The following is a 21522-nucleotide window of genomic DNA, read 5'->3' on the forward strand; positions in this document are numbered from 1 at the left end:
ATGTGTGCCTGCCAGGCACGAGCAGAATCGTTATCTGCCCGTGCCGTTTAACCCCTTAAATGGCGCTGTCCATATGTGACAGCGCCATTATAACGGCATCGGCGGTAAACATTTACTCACCGGCCGATACCGGAAGTCACGTGACATGATCACGTGACTTCGGTGGTTGTCATGGTAGCACAGGGTCATGTGATGACTCCTGTAGCTCACATGAATTAGTTTCGGTTTCACTCAGCCAGGAGCTGGGTGAGGCAGACAATGAACATATCTGCTGTTTACAGCTTAAGGATACGCTCACACGAGCGTGAAAATCGGACGAGTGCAATGCGAGAAATTCTCGCATTGCACTCTGACCAATGTTAGGCAATGAGGTTGAGCTGTTGGTCAGCTTTTCTCGCATCCAGATTCTGGATGTGAGAAAAGCGGCAGCATGCTGCGTTTTGCTGCTACCGCCGTATCTCTCGCACCCATTCAAGTGAATGGATGCGAGAGATACATCGGACTGCACTCGGATGTTATCCCAGTGCAGTGCGATCTACGCACAGGCTGACAGTGGAGGAGATGGGAGGATTAACCCCTCCCTCTCCTCCGCAGTGCCTGCACTCAGCTTCACAGCTGTGACCCGATCGCAAGATCGGGTTACAGTCGCATGACACCCGGCTCACGCTCGCAGCAGAGCCTGAGGCGGGGGACATTAGCATATCGCATCCGATGCTCTCGCATCGGATGCCATACGCTCGTGTGAGTCCAGCCTTATAGCTGTGATCAGCAGATATGATCCATATAGCCCCCTAGGGGGACTAGTAAAATAAAAATAAAAAAAAAAAAAAGTTCAAATCACCCCCCTTTTGCCCCATTGAAAATTAAAGGGTTAAAAATTAGAAAATACACACATTTGGTATCGCTGCATTCAGAAGCGCCAGATCTATCAAAATATAAAATCAATTCATCTGATCAGTAAACGGCGTAGCTGCAAAAAAATTCCAAACACTAAAATTATGTTTCTTGGTCGCCACAAATTTAACGCAAAATGCACTAAGAGGCGATCAAAACGTATCATCTGCGCAAAAATGGTACTGTTAAAAACAGCAGCTCGAGACACAAAAAAAGAAGGGAATTTTGTTTACTTACCGTAAATTCCTTTTCTTCTAGCTCCAATTGGGAGACCCAGACAATTGGGTGTATAGCTACTGCCTCCGGAGGCCACACAAAGTATTACACTTAAAAGTGTAAGGCCCCTCCCCTTCTGGCTATACACCCCCCCGTGGGATCACGGGCTCCTCAGTTTTAGTGCAAAAGCAAGAAGGAAGAAAGCCAATAACTGTTTTAAATACAAATTCAACCCGAGAAACAGCCTCGGAGAACTGAACTGTTCAACATGAACAACATGTGCACCCGAAAAAAACAAACTTCCTAAGAAAACAGGGCGGGTGCTGGGTCTCCCAATTGGAGCTAGAAGAAAAGGAATTTACGGTAAGTAAACAAAATTCCCTTCTTCTTTGTCGCTCCTAATTGGGAGACCCAGACAATTGGGACGTCCAAAAGCAGTCCCTGGGTGGGTAAAAGAATACCTCGTGATAGGGCCGTCAAACAGCCCTTTCCTACAGGTGAGCCACCGCCGCCTGAACGACTTGTCTACCTAGGCCGGCATCCGCCGAAGCGTAGGTATGCACCTGATAATGCTTGGTAAAAGTGTGCAGACTCGACCAGGTAGCCGCCTGGCACACCTGCTGAGCCGTAGCCTGGTGCCATAATGCCCAGGACTCACCCACGGCTCTGGTAGAATAGGCCTTCAGCCCTGATGGAATCGGAAGCCCAGCCGAACGGTAGGTGTGAAGAATTGGTTCCTTGATCCACCGCGCAAGGGTGGATTTGGAAGCTTGCGACCCTTTACGCTGACCAGCGACAAGGACAAAGAGTGCATCCGAGCGGCGCAGAGACGCCGTGCGGGAAATGTAGATCCTGAGTGCTCTCACCAGATCCAATAAATGCAAACCCTTTTCAAATTGGTGAACTGGATGCGGACACAAAGACGGTAAAGTGATATCTTGATTGAGATGAAAGGAAGATACCACCTTGGGAAGAAATTCTGGAATTGGACGCAGAACTACCTTGTCCTGGTGAAACACCAGGAATGGAGATCTGCATGATAACGCCGCCAGCTCGGACACTCTCCGAAGAGACGTGACCGCCACTAGAAAGGCCACTTTCTGTGAAAGACGAGAAAGGGAAACCTCCTTCATAGGCTCGAAAGGCGGCTTCTGGAGAGCAATTAGAACCTTGTTCAGGTCCCAGGGCTCCAACGGCCGCTTGTAAGGGGGGACGATATGACAAACCCCTTGCAGGAACGTGCGTACCTGAGGAAGTCGCGCCAGGCGTTTCTGAAAAAATACGGATAGCGCGGAGACTTGACCTTTAAGGGAGCCAAGCGACAAACCTTTTTCCAACCCAGACTGCAGGAAGGAAAGAAAAGTAGGCAATGCAAAAGGCCAGGGAGAAACTCCCTGAGCAGAGCACCAAGATAGGAATATCCTCCACGTCCTGTGGTAGATCTTGGCGGAGGATGGCTTCCTAGCCTGTCTCATGGTGGCAATCACTTCATGAGATAAACCTGAGGCCGCTAGGATCCAGGACTCAATGGCCACACAGTCAGGTTCAGGGCCGCAGAATTCAGATGGAAAAACGGCCCTTGAGACAGCAAGTCTGGACGGTCTGGTAGTGCCCACGGATGGCCTACCGTGAGGTGCCACAGATCCGGGTACCACGACCTCCTTGGCCAGTCTGGAGCGACGAGAATGGCGCGGCGGCAGTCGGACCTGATTTTTCGGAGCACTCTGGGCAACAGAGCCAGAGGTGGGAACACATACGGTAGCCGGAACTGCGACCAATCTTGAACTAAGGCGTCTGCCGCCAGAGCTCGGTGATCGTGAGACCGTGCCATGAAAACCGGGACTTTGTTGTTGTGCCGTGACGCCATCAGGTCGACGTCCGGCATCCCCCAGCGGCGACAGATCTCCTGAAACACGTCCGGGTGAAGGGACCATTCCCCTGCGTCCATGCCCTGGCGACTGAGAAAGTCTGCTTCCCAGTTTTCTACGCCTGGGATGTGGACTGCGGATATGGTGGATGCCGTGTCTTCCACCCACGTCAGAATCCGCCGGACTTCCTGGAAGGCTTGCCGACTGCGTGTTCCCCCTTGGTGGTTGATGTATGCCACCGCTGTGGAGTTGTCCGACTGAATTCGGATCTGCTTGCCTTCCAGCCACTGTTGGAAGGCTTGTAGGGCAAGATAGACTGCTCTGATTTCCAGAACATTGATCTGAAGGGTGGACTCTTTCCGAGTCCACGTACCTTGAGCCCTGTGGTGGAGAAACACTGCTCCCCACCCTGATAGACTCGCATCTGTCGTGACCACCGCCCAGGATGGGGGTAGGAACGACTTTCCTTTTGACAATGAGGTGGGAAGAAGCCACCACCGGAGAGATTCCTTGGCTGCCTGAGAGAGGGAGACCTCCCTGTCGAGGGACGTCGACTTCCCGTCCCATTGGCGGAGAATGTCCCATTGTAATGGACGCAGATGAAACTGCGCAAAAGGAACTGCTTCCATTGCTGCTACCATCTTCCCTAGGAAGTGCATGAGGCGCCTCAAGGGGTGCGACTGGCCCTGCAGGAGAGATTGCACCCCTGTCTGTAGCGAGCACTGTTTGTCCAGTGGAAGTTTCACTATCGCTGAGAGAGTATGAAACTCCATGCCAAGATATATTAGTGATTGGGTCGGGGTTAGATTTGACTTTGAAAAGTTGATGATCCACCCGAAACTCTGGAGAGTCTTCAGTGCCACGTTCAGGCTGTGTTGGCATGCCTCTTGAGAGGGTGCCTTGATAAGTAGATCGTCCAAATACGGGATCACAGAGTGACCTTGCGAGTGCAGGACTGCTACTACTGCTGCCATGACCTTGGTGAAGACCCGAGGGGCTGTCGCCAGCCCGAAAGGTAGAGCTACGAACTGCAGGTGTTCGCTTCCTATAATGAAGCGTAGAAAACGCTGATGCTCTGGTGCAATCGGCACGTGGAGATAAGCATCCTTGATGTCTATTGATGCTAGGAAATCTCCTTGAGACATTGAGGCGATAACGGAGCGGAGAGATTCCATCCGGAACCTCCTGGTTTTTACGTGTTTGTTGAGCAGCTTTAGATCCAGGACGGGACGGAACGACCCGTCTTTCTTTGGCACCACAAACAAATTGGAGTAAAAACCGTGGCCTTGTTCCTGAAGAGGAACGGAAGTCACCACTCCTTCCGCCTTTAGAGCGGACACCGCTTGCAGCAGAGCATCGGCTCGGTCGGGCGGTGGAGAAGTTCTGAAGAAACGAGTTGGAGGACGAGAGCTGAACTCTATCCTGTACCCGTGAGACAGAATGTCTCTCACCCAACGGTCTTTGACCTGTGACAGCCAAATGTCGCCAAAGCGGGAGAGCCTGCCACCGACCGAGGATGCGGAGAGAGGAGACTGAAAGTCATGAGGAAGCCGTCTTGGTAACGGTTCTTCCGGCTGGCTTTTTTGGGCGTGATTGAGTCCGCCAAGAATCTGAGCTCCTCTGATCCTTTTGAGTCCTTTTGGACGAGTAGAATTGGGACCTGCCTGAGCCTCGAAAGGACCGAAAACCAGACTGTCCCCTCCTCTGTTGGGGTTTGTTTTGTCTGGGTTGCGGTAAGGCTGAATCCTTACCCTTGGAGTGTTTAATGATTTCATCCAAACGCTCCCCAAACAATCGGTCACGAGAAAAAGGCAAACTGGTTAAGCACTTCTTGGAAGAAGAATCTGCCTTCCATTCTCTCAACCACAGGGCTCTGCGTAAAACCACGGAGTTGGCTGACGCCACCGCCGTACGGCTCGTAGAGTCTAGGACAGCATTAATCGCGTAAGACGCGAATGCAGACATTTGAGAGGTCAATGGTGCCACCTGCGGAGCAGATGTACATGTGACCGTGTCGACCTGTGTAAGGCCAGCTGAAATAGCTTGGAGTGCCCATACGGCTGCGAATGCTGGCGCCAACGACGCTCCAATAGCTTCATAGATGGATTTTAACCAGAGCTCCATCTGTCTGTCAGTGGCATCTTTAAGTGCCGCCCCATCTTCCACTGCAACTAGAGATCTGGCTGCAAGCCTGGAGATTGGAGGGTCCACCTTGGGACACTGTGTCCAGCCCTTGACCACGTCAGGGGGAAAAGGATAGCGCGTATCTTTAAGCCGTTTGGAGAAACGCTTATCTGGATAAGCGTGGTGTTTCTGGATTGCGTCTCTAAAGTCAGAGTGGTCCAGAAAAGTGCTTAATTTATGCTTGGGATACCTGAAATGGAATTTCTCCTGCTGTGAAGCTGCCTCCTCCGCAGGAGGAGCTTGTGGAGAAATATCTAACATCTTATTGATGGACGCTATAAGATCATTCACTATGGCGTCACCATCCGGGGTATCTAGATTGAGAGCGGCCCCAGTATCAGAATCCTGATCAGTTACATCCGCCTCATCACACAGAGAGTCGTCCCGCTGGGACCCTGACCAGTGTGATGAAGTTGAGGGTCGCTCATAGCGAGCCCGCTTAGGTTGTCTGGGACTGTCGTCCGAGTCAGAGCCGTCACCCTGGGGTGCATGTGACACCCCCGGAGCTAGGAAGTGTTCCAGCTGAGGGGGACCAGGGGGCAATGAACCAACAGTGCCCATGGTCTGAGTTACTGGTCTAGACTGCAATGTTTCAAGAATTTTAGACATAGTCATAGACAATCTGTCAGCAAAAGCTGCAAACTCCGTCCCTGTCACCTGGACAGCATTCACAGGTGGTTCTCCCTGGGTCACCTCTAGCAGAGGCCCCGGCTGAGCAATTGCCACAGGGGCCGAGCACTGCACACAATGGGGGTCAGTGGAACCTGCCGGTAGAGCAGCCCCACATGCGGTACAGGCAGCATATAAAGTCCGTGCCTTGGCACTTTTGCTTTTTGCGGACGACATGCTGTTGTCTCCTTGAGAAATCTAAGGAGGGTATATAGCAGAAAATCACCAGCGACCGTACAGTGTAAAGTATTGCCAGCACAAAATACAAAGTACACTATGGCACAAGTGGGGGAGAGCCCTTGAGGGCTGCTTACCGCCCGCTGAAAAGCGGGTGTGAGGTCGTAGAATCCCTTGTCTGGGTCTCCCAGCCTCCCCTCTGCAGCTCAGCGTGCAGGCAGGAATGGCTGCCGGCGTCCTGTGAAGAGGGGCGGACCGTGGGCGTGCCACAAACAAAAGTGCGGGAAACTGCGTCCCACTGTGCCTAGTGTGAGGGCTGGAGTATGTAAAACAGACTCCAGCTCTTAGCGCTGCTGGTCTGTACAGCGTCCCGCCCTCCTCCTGACTGGCAGGTCTGGGGGCGGGAACGATACGAACTAGGCCGCAAAAGCCGGGGACTGTAGTAATCTAGCGCGGCCGTCATATATGCACGGCCAGCGCGGAAGTCCCCGGCGCACCACAAATCCCAGCCGCGACGCAGTAAACACTGACCCCAGCGGCCGGATCGGCCGATCGTACTAAGTCTCCTCACTCAGCAGAGCTGTAGTGAGTAACGGCACAAGCGCAGCAGCGCTGTTTACCCCGGCGCACTAACACACCCAGCAATGCTGCAGTGTGCGTGCGGTAAGCACGGGGACACGGAGTACCTTAATGAAGCAGGGTCCTGTCCCTGAGGAAACTCCGCTCCGTATCCAGCAGATCCTCCAGGGGCTGTGGATGGAGCACGGTCTCAGTGCCCGGAGACCGGTCAAGTCCCACTTCACCCAGAGCCCTAATGGGGATGGGGAAGGAATCAGCATGTGGGCTCCAGCCTCCGTACCCGCAATGGGTACCTCAACCTTAACAAACACCGCCGATCGCAAGTGGGGTGAGAAGGGAGCATGCTGGGGGCCCCATATGGGCCCTCTTTTCTTCCATCCGACATTAGTCAGCAGCAGCTGCTGACTAAACAGTGGAGCTATGCGTGCATGTCTGACCTCCTTCGCACAAAGCATAAAACTGAGGAGCCCGTGATCCCACGGGGTAGTGTATAGCCAGAAGGGGAGGGGCCTTACACTTTTAAGTGTAATACTTTGTGTGGCCTCCGGAGGCAGTAGCTATACACCCAATTGTCTGGGTCTCCCAATTAGGAGCGACAAAGAAAATAAGCCGACACTAAGCCATAGAACCCGAAAAATGAGAATGCTATGGGTCACGGAATATGACGTAAAACGTGCGCCAGTTTTTTCGGACAAACTTTTGATTTTTTTTTTAACCCCTTATATAAAAGTAAACCTATACATGTTTGGTGTCTACGAACTCGCACTGAGCTGAGGCATCACACCCACACAGAAGTTTTACCACATCGTGAACACAATGAATAAAATCTCAAAAAACTAAAGTGCTATCGCACTTATTTTGCAATGTTTCCGCATTTGGAATTTTTTTGCCGTTTTCCAGTACAATATATGGTATGGTTTCATTTACAAGTACAGCTCGTTCCACAAAAAGTGGGCCCTCACATGACCATAGTGACTGAAAAAAAAGTTATGTCTCTCGAAAGAAGAATGGCAACCCCCCCCCCCCCAAAAAAAACGGAAAGCGAAAAATCGGCCGGTCGTGAAGGGGAACTATGTCATGATAGCAACAGGAGTCATCACATGACCCCGAGCTATCATGACAACCATCGGCTCCCAGTGATCGTGTCACGGGGCCTCCATTTTGACAGAGTGATCTAAGTGGCACACAGGCGTGGGTATTAGGCTAGTTACACACTTGCGTTGGACGGCTTCCGAAGCATTGTGTTGTGTGACGGATGCAACGGATGCGTTGCATATAGTGGAACAACGCAATGCTACGGATCGTACAAAACAACGGAAAGCTCCATTTTTTTTTTTCTTCTTCTTTACAGTTTTCCGGCAGCCGACTATTGTGAACGATCAGCCGATCGCTCTCAATAGCCGGCGGCCGAGCGCTCAGCTGGGCGCCCTCACATGCCGGCGGCCGGGCGATATGCTGTGTGCCCTGACATGCCGGCGGCCGGTCGCTCAGCTGAGCGCTCTCACTTGGACGCTCAGCTGAGCGCTGTCACTTGCCGGCGGCTCAGCTTCGGCCACCGAGAGACAAAAATAAAGTTTGTGATTAAAAAAAAACAAAAAAAAAAACACGCGCAGTGAAATCCTACGGATTGTGCTGCTCAAAAAAAATGTTACATGCTGCGTTCCTTCCGCCCGACGCAGCGTCAAAATAACGACGCTGTGTCGTCCAGCGGATGCAACGCAGACTCTTGCGTTACAGTGCGTCATCCATACAAGTCTATGGAGACTAGCGCAGTGCGTTAACAGACTGCGCTATTCTCTATAGTGACGGAATGCGCTGAAAGCAAGTGTGAAAGTACCCTTAGCCCCACACACATTTGCTGTTAAAATCAACAGACACACAGTGCTCACCACAGCAAGCAGCGGCGATTACCGCAACATGACCGTACCAGTACGCCGTTGGTCGTGAAGGGATTAATACTTAATTTTCTGTTGTAATCTCTTGAGAGGACTTGACTCTGATCCCTTGTTCTATACGCAGTATTGTGATCCTGCTGTATATAGATAATTTACCGCTCTCATGTAGAATGAAGCCAGGCTGCTGTTAACAAGAGGACGAAAGTGAAAGAGGGGGATTTAGCAGGCCCAGGTAGATAATAAAAACAATTGAGCAATACAACTGTGTCATGGGGGGGCTATTGGGGGCTAGTGCACGCAATCACTTCATTCCAGATTGGGATTTTTTTTTTTTTTTTTTTAGAAAGTTTTCAAATGGTGGTGGCCATAATTGGGGAAAACCTGGTTCCTTTTAATTACCACTGTCAGTACTGAAATGGTTAAACTGCAGTAATCAGAGTATGCAGCTGTGTAATACAGCTGGCGTCTGCCCAGTGCATGCTCAGCTCCTGAGTCTGCTCTATACCTTTTCCCCACTTCATGACAAATGTTTCCACTATGTGTTAATAAATCTCAGCAGATAGAAGCCTGATGACCTCCTCTGACATAGCGGACATGTCACAAGACGACATTGGTGGTGCCGGATGCTGAACTTTACCCCTGATGGAAATGGCCAACATTGAGAATCCTACTGACCCTTTTAGCCTTAAATTCCACAAAGAGCTTGGAGAGGGAAGCTTCGGAAATGTAAGTGTGAATTTATCCTCCTCCATGTTCCCCAATGTATCCTGCACCATGCATATACAGGAGGGATATTTATATATGCATGTAATAATCTAGTGATCTACTACACAGATCCACATAATAAATGAGATAATGTTCTGATCTGTTGTGATTTTTCTTCAGGTCATCTTGGCATCTGATCCGGTCTCTGAAGAGCTGCTGGCCATTAAAATCATAGAAAAGAGTCGCTGTACTGAGGACAAAGTCAGTACAGAGATCGAAGTCCTGAAAATGGCCTCCGCTACCTAATGTCTCTGCGGGCATTTACAGAGACACCAATCGAGTATTTGATAGCCATGGACTATATGGCCAGAGGAGACCTCTTTGACCACATGGCAGTTTCAATGCCATTTAACATGGAGACAATAAGGTAAGTGTCTTATACTAAAACTTAATCCGCTGCTCGTACATTGTAGTCCTAGAGCAATGGACACTGACTACAGGAGAAACTGATGACAGTAAAACCATCAGTGTGTGATCTGCTCATGTTCTCTGTGTATGTAACCACTGATCCATCCTCTTTCTACTCCAGACTCTTTGCGGTAGAGATGGTGTGCGGGCTGCAATTCCTGCATGAACACGGCGTCATACATCGGTAATTAAGCCTGGGCCACACGGGGACTACTGCGATCCTCGCATAACACTCTGCTCACACTGGCAGCACAGCAGAAGCCGAGTGTCATGCGAGTGTCACTGCGACTGAGGTCCGATCATGCAATCGGACCTCAGCTGTGGGGGGCGGGCCGGCATTGAGGAGGGGCGGGAGAGATTTATCTCACTCTCTCCTTCGTAACCGGCTATTGCCATTCTGGCCCTGCACTCGGGGTACACTGGTGTACTTGAGTGCAGCGCAATTTTTCTCTCGCCCCATAGACTTGAATGGGAGTGAGAGGAAGAGCATAGCATTCCACTCACAGCATATTGTGACTTTTCTAGGTCCAATTATGGCTGAGAAAATAAATAGCTCATGGGTGCGGAGACAGGCTAAAATTGGTCTGAATGGAATGCGACGTTTTATTGCATTCCACTCGCTCCGATTATCTCGCCGTGTGGCTTAGGCCTTAAGGTCCAGTCACACTAAGCAACTTACCAGCGATCCCAACAACGATAGGGATCGCTGGTAAGTTGCTAGGAGGTTGCTGGTGAGATGTCACACTGCGACGCTCCGGCGATCCCACCAGCAACCTGACCTGGCAGGGATCGCTGGAGCGTCGCTACACGAGTTGCTGGTGAGCTCACCAGCAACCAGTGACCAGATCTCAGCGCCGCGCGGAAGATGCTGCGCTTGGTAACTAAGGTAAATATCGGGTAACCAACCCGATATTTACCTTGGTTACCAGCGCACGGAGCTACACGTGCAGAGAGCAGGGAGCAGCGCACAATGCTTAGCGCTGGCTCCTTGCTCTCCTAGTTACAGCACACATCGGGTTAATTAACCCGATGTGTGCTGCAGCTACATGTGCACAGAGCAGGAGCCGGCACTGACAGTGAGAGCGGCGGAGGCTGGTAACAAAGGTAAATATCGGATAACCAAGGACAGGGCTTCTTGGTTACCCAATGTTTACATTGGTTACCAGCCTCCGCAGAAGCCGGCTCCTGCTGCCTGCACATTTAGTTGTTGTTGTCTCGCTGTCACACACAGTGATCTGCGCTTCACAGCAGGACAGCAACAACTAAAAAATGGCCCAGGACATTCAGCAACAACCAACGACCTCACAGCAGGGGCCAGGTTGTTGCTGGATGTCACACACAGCAACATCGCTAGCAACGTCACAAAAGTTGTTCGTTAGCAGCGATGTTGCCAGCGATGTTGCTTAGTGTGACGGGCCTTTACTGTGTTTTTCCAAAAATAAGCCAACCCCCCAAAATGAGCCCTAGCGGGGATTTTCAGCATTTTCGGTGTAAGCCCTACTCCTGGTTTAGTAATGTAGTGTCCATGCAGCAAAAAAAAAAAAAGTTAATACTGCAGGACACTTCATTATAGACAGCAGACACCCCAAAGAAAGAAGAAAAGACCCCGTGATCATACTCCGAAACAGAGCGGGAGGACCTGTAGTGGATCGCACACCCACATCGGATCACACACCCACACACCAGAACACCCACATCGAATCGCACACCCACACACATGACATCCGGCGATACAGATTGCTTCTGGCCAATAGAGACTCATGAGACGCACTGCGGTGGAGAGAATTGATGCGTTTCACCGCAGGTCCTCGTGCTCCGTTGCACTGCGTCCCATCTTCCCCTGCAGGCTGGAAGCAATCGGTATTGCTCAATGTGATGATGAGTGTGTGTGTGTCCAATCCGATGTCTGATTGTGTGTATATGAGTGTGTGCGATTTAGTGTATGCGAGTGTTGGCCAAAAGCAGAGGAGGAAGCGTAGAGGATATCTGCTGGGAGTGCCCACTGAAGTCGCAGGAGGACCTGGGAGCCCCACAGAAGTCCAGGGTCTGGTAAGCATGATTCTCCTGAGAAGGTGGGAAGGGTCTGCTTTTCTCTTTTTTTTTTTGGGGGGGGGGGGGGGGGGGGGGCGATGATTTCCCCCGATCGGGTTTCTAGGAAGATAAGCTCTAGCGCTTTTTTTCAGCCACAAAATAAAATAAAATAAGACTGTCTTATTTTTTGAAAAACACGGTAGTTCATCTTCATAAATCTGTCAGCTCTGACTCTTTGTTGTCTCCTTTTATATCTATGGTAGAACGTTCTTTTCATGAATTCTCCTCAGTGTCTGCTCCTTCTCCCTGCAGTGACCTGAAGCCAGAGAACATCCTCCTTGATGACAATGGACACATCCGAATCTCTGACTTCGGATTGTCAGCTGTGAATGTGTTTGAGGAGGACACATTGGATCGTTTTGTTGGCTCTAAGGGATACATCGCACCCGAGGTAAGGCACATCTGTGACTGATGGTGATGGTAGGACTGGCAGATAATCTGATCCCAATGTACCCCGCTTACACTGTGTGCAGAATTATTAGGCTCGCTGTATTTTAGAGATTTATTTTTTTTTTTTCATTGATCAACAACTATGTTCTCAATCAACCCAAAAGACTCAAATATCAAAGCTTAATATTTTTGGAAGTTGGAGTGGGGTATTTTTTAGATTTGGCTATCTTAGGAGGATATCTGTTTGTGCAGGTAACTATTACTGTGCAGAATTATTAGGCAACTTAATAAAAGCCAAATGTATTCCCATCTCACTTGTTTATTGGTATAAACCAATATAACCGCACAAAATTTAGAAATAAACATTTCTGACATGCAAAAACAAAACCCCAAAAAAGTTAGTGACCAATATAGCCACCTTTATGACACTCGGCAGCCGACCATCCATAGATTCTGTCAGTTGCTTGATCTGTTTATCATCAACATTGCGTGCAGCAGCCACCACAGCCTCCCAGACAATGCTCCAAGAGGTGCACTGTTTTCCCTCCCTGTAGATCTCACATTTTATGAGGGACCACAGGTTCTCTATGGGGTTCAGATCAGGTGAAGAAGGGGGCCATGTCATTATATTTTCATCTTTTAGACCTTTACTGATCAAGCCTCTGGCCCCATCAAGAATCACTCTCATTTCATCAGTCCATAAAACCTTTGAAAAATGGAGATTCACAAGGAGTGGACGCTGCTGGAGTCAGTGCTTCAGGAGCCACCGTACACAGACGTATCCAGGACATGGGCTACAACTGTCACATTCTTTGTGTCAAGCCACTCATGACCAATGGACAACACCAGAAGCGTCTTACCTGGGCCAAAGAGAATAAGAACTGCACTGTTCTCAGTGTCCAAGGTGTTTTTTTCAGATGAAAGTAAATTTCGCCTTTCATTTGGAAATCGCGGTCCCAGAGTCTGGAGGAAGAGTGGAGAGGCCACAATCCAAGCTGCTGAGGTCTAGTGTGAAGTTTCCATAATCAGTGATGGTTTGGGAGCCATGTCATCTGCTGGTGTAGCTCCACTGTGTTTTATCAAGACCAAAGTCAGCGCAGCCATCTACCAGGAAATTTTACAGCACTTCATGCTTCCCTCTGCAGACAAGCTTTTTGGAGATGGAAATTTTATTTTCTAGCAGGACTTGGCCCCTGTCCACACTGCCAAAACTACCAATACAGGGTTTTCTAACCACAGTATCACTGTGCTTGATTGGCCAGCACACTCACCTGACCTAAACCCCATAGAGAATCTATGAGAGACACCAGACCAAGCAATGCAGATGAGCTGAAGGCTGATATCAAACCAACCTGGGCTTCCATAACACCTCATCAGTGCCACAGGCTGATCGCCTTCATGCCATATTGGCACACTGATGCAGTAATTCATGCAAAATAAGTCACGACCAAGTATTGAGGCATTTACTGTACAGACTTATCAGTAGGCGCCAACATTTGAGTGTAAATTCATTTTTTCATTTGGTCTTATATAATCTAATTTTCTGAGATAACTTTTGGGTTTTCATTGTCTGTAATCCATAATCATCAACATTAACAGAAATAAACACTTGAAATAGATCCCTCTGTGTGTAATGACTCTATATAATATATAGGAATAGATCCCTTTGTGTGTAATGACTATATAATATATGCGTTTCCCTTTTTGTATTGAATTACGGAAATAAAATTAACTTTTAGTTGATATTCTAATTTATTGAGATGCACTTGTACTATTAAGTTAAAGAAGTACCATGTGATAATGGAGTGGTTGTGAGTAGAAAAAAAGTGAATGTTGCAAAAGTCGGTTCACTGATCTTTGGAGAACTTCCCAATGTTCGCTGAACGTTTTCAAACCCCACTGGATTCAAATGGGAGATGAAACCTAAGACATAGAAGACACCTTTAGGATGTGGAGTTGGGGGGGGAGGGGGGGGAGAAAGAGTCAAAAAGCTTAAAGTGCAAAAATACGTTTTACAGTGCAGCACCACTGTTTTTATACAGCTATTAGCTTCCAAGACTATAGACATAAGAAATATTGAGGTGGATTACAGACAGGTGTAGGGCTAGTGCTCCTATACCCCGCCAGTACAGACAAGACACAACTTGGAAATCCATCTTGGAGACTTAATATATTAAAACATTTCAGGCAGACCGCAGCATCAATTCCCCCCCCCCCCCCCCTCCCAATCACCCATTTCCCCAAGGTGTATTTTGCACAGCAGTCAGGTATTGTACATGCAACACACAGGATGTGGCCTGGCATTTCCATTTTTAAAATTGAGAGGTGGCTGAATGGCAGGATTAGGCCTCTTGCGCCCAGAACCCTGGCACTACAGGTAAAAGACAAATTTGGAGCCTCCACATTTCCAAAAATTAAGGTCAGACAACAGGAAAAGTGGCAACAATTGGCACAGACTACAAGTAGTCCAATGCCGCGACATGCATGTGACCGGCCCTGTAACAAGGGTTGAACCAGCATTTCTACCTTCACTAGAGACAGCAAGATGATAGACAGGAGTAGGTACAGTCATATGAAAAAGTTTGGGCACCCCTATTAATGTGAAACCTTTTTTCTTTATAACAATTTGGGTTTTTGCAGCAGCTATTTCAGTTTCATATATCTAATAACTGATGGACTGAGTAATATTTCTGGATTGAAATGAGGTTTATTGTACTAACAGAAAATGTGCAATCCGCATTTAAACAAAATTTAACCGGTGCAAAAGTATGGGCACCTCAACATAAAATTGACTTGAATATTTTGTAGATCCTCCTTTTGCAAAAATCACAGCCTCTAGTCGCTTCCTGTAGCTTTTAATGAGTTCCTGGATCCTGGATGAAGATATATTTGACCATTCCTGTTTTCATAACAATTCCAGTTCAGTTAAGTTTGATGGTCGCCGAGCATGGACAGCCGCTTCAAATCATCCCACAGATGTTCAATGATATTCAGGTCTGGGGACTGGGATGGCCATTCCAGAACATTGTAATTGTTCCTCTACATGAATGCCTGAGTAGATTTGGAGCGGTGTTTTGGATCATTGTCTTGCTGAAATATCCATCCCCTGCGTAACTTCAACTTCGTCACTGATTCTTGCACATTATTGTCAAGAATCTGCTGATACTGAGTTGAATCCATGCGACCCACAACTTTAACAAGATTCCCGCTGCCGGCATTGGCCACACAGCTCCAAAGCATGATGGAACCTCCACCAAATCTTACTGTGGGTAGCAAGTGCTTTTCTTGGAATGACGTGTTTTTTTGCCTCCATGCATAACGCCTTTTTGTATGACCAAACAACTCAATCTTTGTTTCATCAGTCCACAGGACCTTCTTCCAAAATGTAACTGGCTTGTCCAAATGTGCTTTTGCATACCTCAGGCGACTCTGTTTGTGGCGTGCTTGCAGAAACGGCTTCTTTCGCATCACTCTCCCATACAGCTTCTCCTTGTGCAAAGTGCGCTGTATTGTTGACCGATGCACATTGACACCATCTGCAGCAAGATGAAGCTGCAGGTCTTTGGAGGTGGTCTGTGGATTGTCTTTGACTGTTCTCACCATTCTTCTTCTCTGCCTTTCTGATATTTTTCTTGGCCTGCCACTTCTGGGCTTAACAAGAACTGTACCTGTGTTCTTCCATTTCCTTACTATGTTCCTTACAGTGGAAACTGACCGTTTAAATCTCTGTGATAACTTTTTGTATCCTTCCCCTGAACAACTATGTTGAATAATCTTTGTTTTCAGATCATTTGAGAGTTGTTTTGAGGAGCCCATGATGTCACTCTTCATAGGAGATTCAAATAGGAGAACAACTTGCAAGTGGCCACCTTAAATACCTTTTCTCATGATTGGATACACCTGCCTATGAAGTTCAAAGCTCAATGAGGTTACAAAACCAATTTAGTGCTTTAGTAAGTCAGTAAAAAGTAGTTAGGAGTGTTCAAATCAAGAAATTGATAAGGGTGCCCATACTTTTGCACCGGTCAAATTTAGTTTAAATGTGGATTGCACATTTTCAGTTAGTACAATAAACCTCACTTCAATCCAGAAATATTACTCAGTCCATCAGTTATTAGATATATGAAACTGAAATAGCTGTTGCAAAAACCCAAATTGTTATAAAGAAAAAAAAGTTAACAATAATAGGGGTGGCCAAACTTTTTCATATGACTGTATCTTGCTACAACACCATCGCCTAGTCTGCACAGTCTGGGACTGGGGTGGCAAAGTTATTGGACATCCACGACTTGTTCATAGTTATGAACGTTAGGTGGTCTACGCTTTGAGGGGACAGCTAGATGCACTTATTCATCAATACACTGCCAGCAGCACTGAAGACACGTTCTGAGAGAGTGGCGTCTGTCGGGTAGGCAAGAACGTCCAAGGCGGGACTGGCGAGATCAGGCCACTCTTCCATTTTTGAACACCAAAATGCAAAAGGGTCCAATCTCCTTCTTATGGCATGGATGTTGAGCTCTAGGTGCTCCTGTACCATCCTCTACAGTCGTTCACTGTCAGACTTCTACTCTATTCCGCTGGTGCATGCGATGGTGTAAAAAATGTGCCACAAATCACAGAAATTGCTTCTGACTCTTGAACTGCTGCTGATGTTTCTGCGTGGACGACGCGACGTTCCCATGGTTGGATTCTAGAACTGTGATTAATGCTGCGTGCCTCCCTGCTGTCTTGTGGAAAAATAGTGTTAAGAGGGACTATAAGCTTGTTTTGTTACTCCCGCATCCGCGCGTCCCTTACCAGGGCGGAAGCATCTTGCTAAATTGACTCTTGTACCGTGGATCTAACATAGTGGCAACCCAGTAGTCAGTACTAATGCTAATCCTGACAATACAGACATCATGGGGCAAATAGTGGCCCACAGTAGTACCAATACCTATTGAGATGGTTCACTGGCAGCTCTGTAGCAGGAGACCACAAGTAGCACTCCCTACTTCTATCATGAAATGCCGATTTGTGGCACACAGCTTTCCCTACACTGCACGTCCCTATTCTACACTATGGCTCTGATATCTAATTCAGCTACCTATGATTAAACCCCTGGCTAAGCTTACTGTGTAGCAGCCCCTTCCCTAAGCTTTAGCAATCACAAAATTGCATCTACGCCACATTTTATATGCAGAGGGACATGTGTCTTTGTTAGCCAATGACAAATCCTTGTGTCCAAACCTTGTGGATGTTTTCTGAGCTGTGATTGGCCGCAGAAACATCCACATATATCGAGGGCAGGGGAGAGCCCAACGCGCCGACCCCCCCCCCCAAAAAAAGAGCCCAACGCGCCGACCCCCCCCCCCCCCCAAAAAAAAGAGTCCAACGCGCCGACCCCCCCCCAAAAAAAAAAGAGCCCAACGAGCTGCCCTGGGACAGAACTCGGAAGACTCCACAACACAGGCGAGAGAGGAATACTGGAAAATAAATTATAATGCAAGATACAGCACAACGCATGGTATAAGGCTGCTTTCACACTTCCGTTGTTTTGCATCAGTCACAATCAGTTTTGTGACTGATGTGACGGATACATTGGAGATTGTGGTACAATTGATGGGACGGATCCGTTAAAAAAAAAAAAATCCATTGTAGCAGTTTGTACCAAAATCCGGCTATGGCCTCAGGTACCCCGAGTGACGTCACCACTGACAGTGCGACTCACTTCAGTTGCTCTGTGGAGCTGACAGAGAGCGGCGGTGTTCTACGGCTGCTCCTGTCAGCTTCCGATGTAGCAGAGCTGAAAGTGTCATGGGACCTCGTAAGGATTACGTCAGACCTGGAAGGGTATTTGGGGATTTTAATAAAGTGGTGAAAGAGGGTGTTTTTATATATCTTATTTCATATAAAGGATTTTTTTGGTGTTTGTGTTATATAATATTATTATTATTATTATTATTATTAATAATTTTTATTCCTATAGCGCCAACATATTCAGCAGCACTTTACGATTCAGAGGGGAGATGTACAGACAATATGAGACATTACAAAATACCAACATTAAGATACCAGGAGGAGTGAGGGCCCTGCTCGTAAGCTTACAGTCTATGAGGAAATAGGGGAGGCACAAAAGGTGAATGGGGGAGGGGGGGGGAGCTTGTCATATACTGCCCAGCCATCGATTATCGTTTGTGTTTATTTACTTTCACTACAGTTTAGTGATGAGGGGGCGTCTCATAGACTCCTGCCATTACTAAGCTAGGACTTAGTAGCAGCTAAGCGCCGATGATCAGTGAGTATGAGACACAGGGTGAGGGAGAGACCGACATATTTTCTAACCAGAAAGGAAACATCTGAGCATGCTCTGTTGCTAAAAGACGGAACCGTCACCGGAATCAGTCATTTGACGGATTAAACGCCCATAGGCTTCCATTATAACCAATGACGGAAGCCAACGGACTCCTGTGCACTGCGTTTTTTTCCACGCTCCAAAAAAAGTTACATTCTGCGTTGCTTCCGCCCGGCGGTCAGTCATTCCGTTGCGGATGCAACACAGGGCCACCAGTCACAATCAGTCCTTCATACAAGTCTATGGGGAAAATAACGGAATCCTGCAAAATATTTTGCATGATACCATATTTCCACAAGGCGCCGGATAGTGACTGATGCAAAACAACGCAAGTGTGAAAGCAGCCTAAAGGTGGTGTCACACATAGCGACGCAGCAGCGATCACGACCAGCGATCTGACCTTATCAGTATCGCTGCTGCATCGTTACATGGTCGCTGGTGAGCTGTCAAACAGGCAGATCTCACCAGTGATCAGTGACCAGCCCCCAGCGACGCGTGGAAGCGTAACTAAGGCAAATATCGGGTAACCAAGGAAAGCACTTCTTTTGGTTACCCGATATTTACCTTAGTTACTAGCATCCGCCGCGCTCACGCTGCCAGTGCCAGCTCCTTGTTCCCTGCACTCCTAGCCAGAGTACACATCGGGTTAATTACCCGATGTGTACTCCAGCTACGTGTGCAGGGAGCTGGCACTGGCAGCGTGAGAGCGGCGGACGCTAGTAACTAAGGTAAATATCGGGTAACCAAGGAAAGGGCTTCTTTGTTACCCGATGTTTACTGTGGTTACAGCTTACCGCAGGCTGCCAGACGCCGGCTCCCTGCTCCTGCACATTCAGTTCGTCGCTCTCTCGCTGTCACACACAGCGATGTGTGCTTCACAGCGGGAGAGCGACGAGCAAAAAATGAAGCTGGACATTCAGCAACGAGCGGTGACCTCACAGCAGAGGCCAGCTCGTTGCTGGATGTCACACACAGCAACATCGCTGCTACATCACAGAAAATGGTGACATAGCAGTGACTTCGTTGTCGTCGTCGCTGTGTGTGACACCACCTTTAAGGAGTATGATAAAGGGCAACTATGCCAGAACGCAGTGTAATATAATAGAATAGTCTGTAAGAATAATATTACACCAGCCTGAGGTGCAATATAATAGTGTGTAATGTGATATAGTATTACAGTACACTGGTAAATTGTAAGTCTGTAGTGTGACATAATATGATAGCCTGTAGTAATCATAATATAATAGACCAGGCTGCAGTGTGATATCATATAATAGACCAGGCTGTAATTATATATATATATATATATATATATACACACATACACACACACATACATACATATACATATATATATATATATATATATATATATATATATATATATATATATATATATATATATATATATATGTCAGGCTGTAGTGTAGATCAGGCTGTGTATAGATGTCAGGCTGTATGCGCCGTACACACCGGCAGGCCGGCACAGCCCGGCGCAGACACAATGGCGGCCGCCGCCTCCCCCTCCGCCACCCGTCTCCCCTCGCTCACCTCAGCGGGCTGTGTCCTGCCGCGGAGCCGGCTCTGTCCGGAGCGGGTGCGGGATGAGATGAACCTTCCGCCCGGCCCCTGCAGGCCGCTCTGCCGGGTCTTCACCATGCTGTTCGGGTCGGGTGAGCGCACACGGCTCCGGCCGCTTCTCGCCGCCCGTCCTGCTGTGTCCGCGGCTCGTCCTCCGGCTCCGCCGCCCGGCAGCTCCGCTTCTCGCTGCTCCGGATCAGGCTGAGCCGCCACCGGCCGCCATTTCCCTTTCTCTGCTCAGTCAGACTCCCAGCCGCTGCGGATCCTTCCTCCGGTCACCAGGGGGCGCTGGACTTGTCAACTCTATGATCTGTGGTGTAAGGCCCTTATCTGCGGTCACGTGATGAACTGGAGCTCGAGAAAGGCGCCATTTTTGTTTCGGGCAAACCGTGTGAATGGGCCGAATATTGATCACTGGGCTGCTCAGGACAGCGGCGCATTTTACTGCTCATTGCTTAGGTTTTTATTTATTTATTCTATATTGCTTTTCACTTTTTTTGCTGTAGTTCTGCCTTTATTTTAAGTAACATATTACATAAGTAGCACTGTAATGGAGTCTGCTGTCAGGACAGGCATTTTCTTTTACTTGAATGTGTGTATTTGAGGCTAAAAAACCTGTCTACAATTAAATTTTCTTTAAAATTTCTCTACAATTTCAAATTTTGCAGCTTTTGTTTTTACAGGCCCCTTTGTGTTCCTGCACATTTGTTTGATTCGGCCTATGGTCATAAATCAGCTGAAAGGAGCTCAGGAAAGCTTAGAAACTCTCCCACTGAACCATCAGGAGGCGCTCACTGATGGAATCTCAGTTTACTCTTTTTGCAGCCAATAACAGAGAGACTGTAGAAGACAAATGGTGTAAAAGAATCAATAGCCAGTTTAGTAAACAAAAAAAAAAATCCCCCACCCCCCCAAAAAGAAAAAAAAAAGTTATGGGTTTAACATTAAAAGCCATCCCCTATACACAAAGTATGCGATAACTTGTGGATGAGTGGACGTCCAAGTACTGGGAGACATGATGCGTAGGAATGGACTTGTGACGGTGCAGGCGCTCCATGGCTGCAGTCACTCAATATGGGCCTGGCAAACATAGCTAATCCAGAAAACAGCAGTCCCATAGAGAGTGACTGGAGCCATGGTGCACCTGCGCTGTCACTGGTCCATTCCATGGATCTGTCTCTAAGTCCAGCGTAACACTTGCGATTGACTCGCACAAATGCACTGCGAGAATATCTCGCATTGCACTCGAACCAATGTTAATCAATGAGGCAGCTCGAATCTGCTTTTTTTTCTGCTTTTTTTTCCTCAGCTACAATTGGACTGAGTAAAAAAATCACAGCATGCTGCGATTTCTAGAGTTTCTCATGAGAGTCTCTCCAATGCAAGTCTATGGGTGAGAGAAAAAAAAACGGATGTCACACGGACGGCAGATACACCATCCTAGTGACATCCCATTTTCTAAACACAATTCTAT

At 48.0% G+C, this 21522-nt stretch overlaps 1 protein-coding gene across 2 annotated transcripts in view; it reads right to left on the bottom strand.

Moving 5' to 3' along the window:
- ATAD2B (ATPase family AAA domain containing 2B) overlaps window positions 1-20283 on the bottom strand; it is a 346160-nt gene extending 325877 nt beyond the window's left edge. For both annotated transcript variants that reach the window (XM_075341155.1, XM_075341154.1), the window contains exon 1: window positions 20019-20283. In XM_075341155.1, the coding sequence (XP_075197270.1) occupies window positions 20019-20126 (108 nt within the window). In that variant the 5' untranslated portion in view covers window positions 20127-20283. The remainder of the gene's footprint in view (window positions 1-20018) is intronic.
- Window positions 20284-21522: the final 1239 nt, after the last annotated feature.

Source organism: Anomaloglossus baeobatrachus, chromosome 3 (genome assembly GCF_048569485.1).
Source record: "Anomaloglossus baeobatrachus isolate aAnoBae1 chromosome 3, aAnoBae1.hap1, whole genome shotgun sequence".
In the NCBI taxonomy this organism is placed as follows: Eukaryota; Metazoa; Chordata; class Amphibia; order Anura; family Aromobatidae; genus Anomaloglossus; species Anomaloglossus baeobatrachus.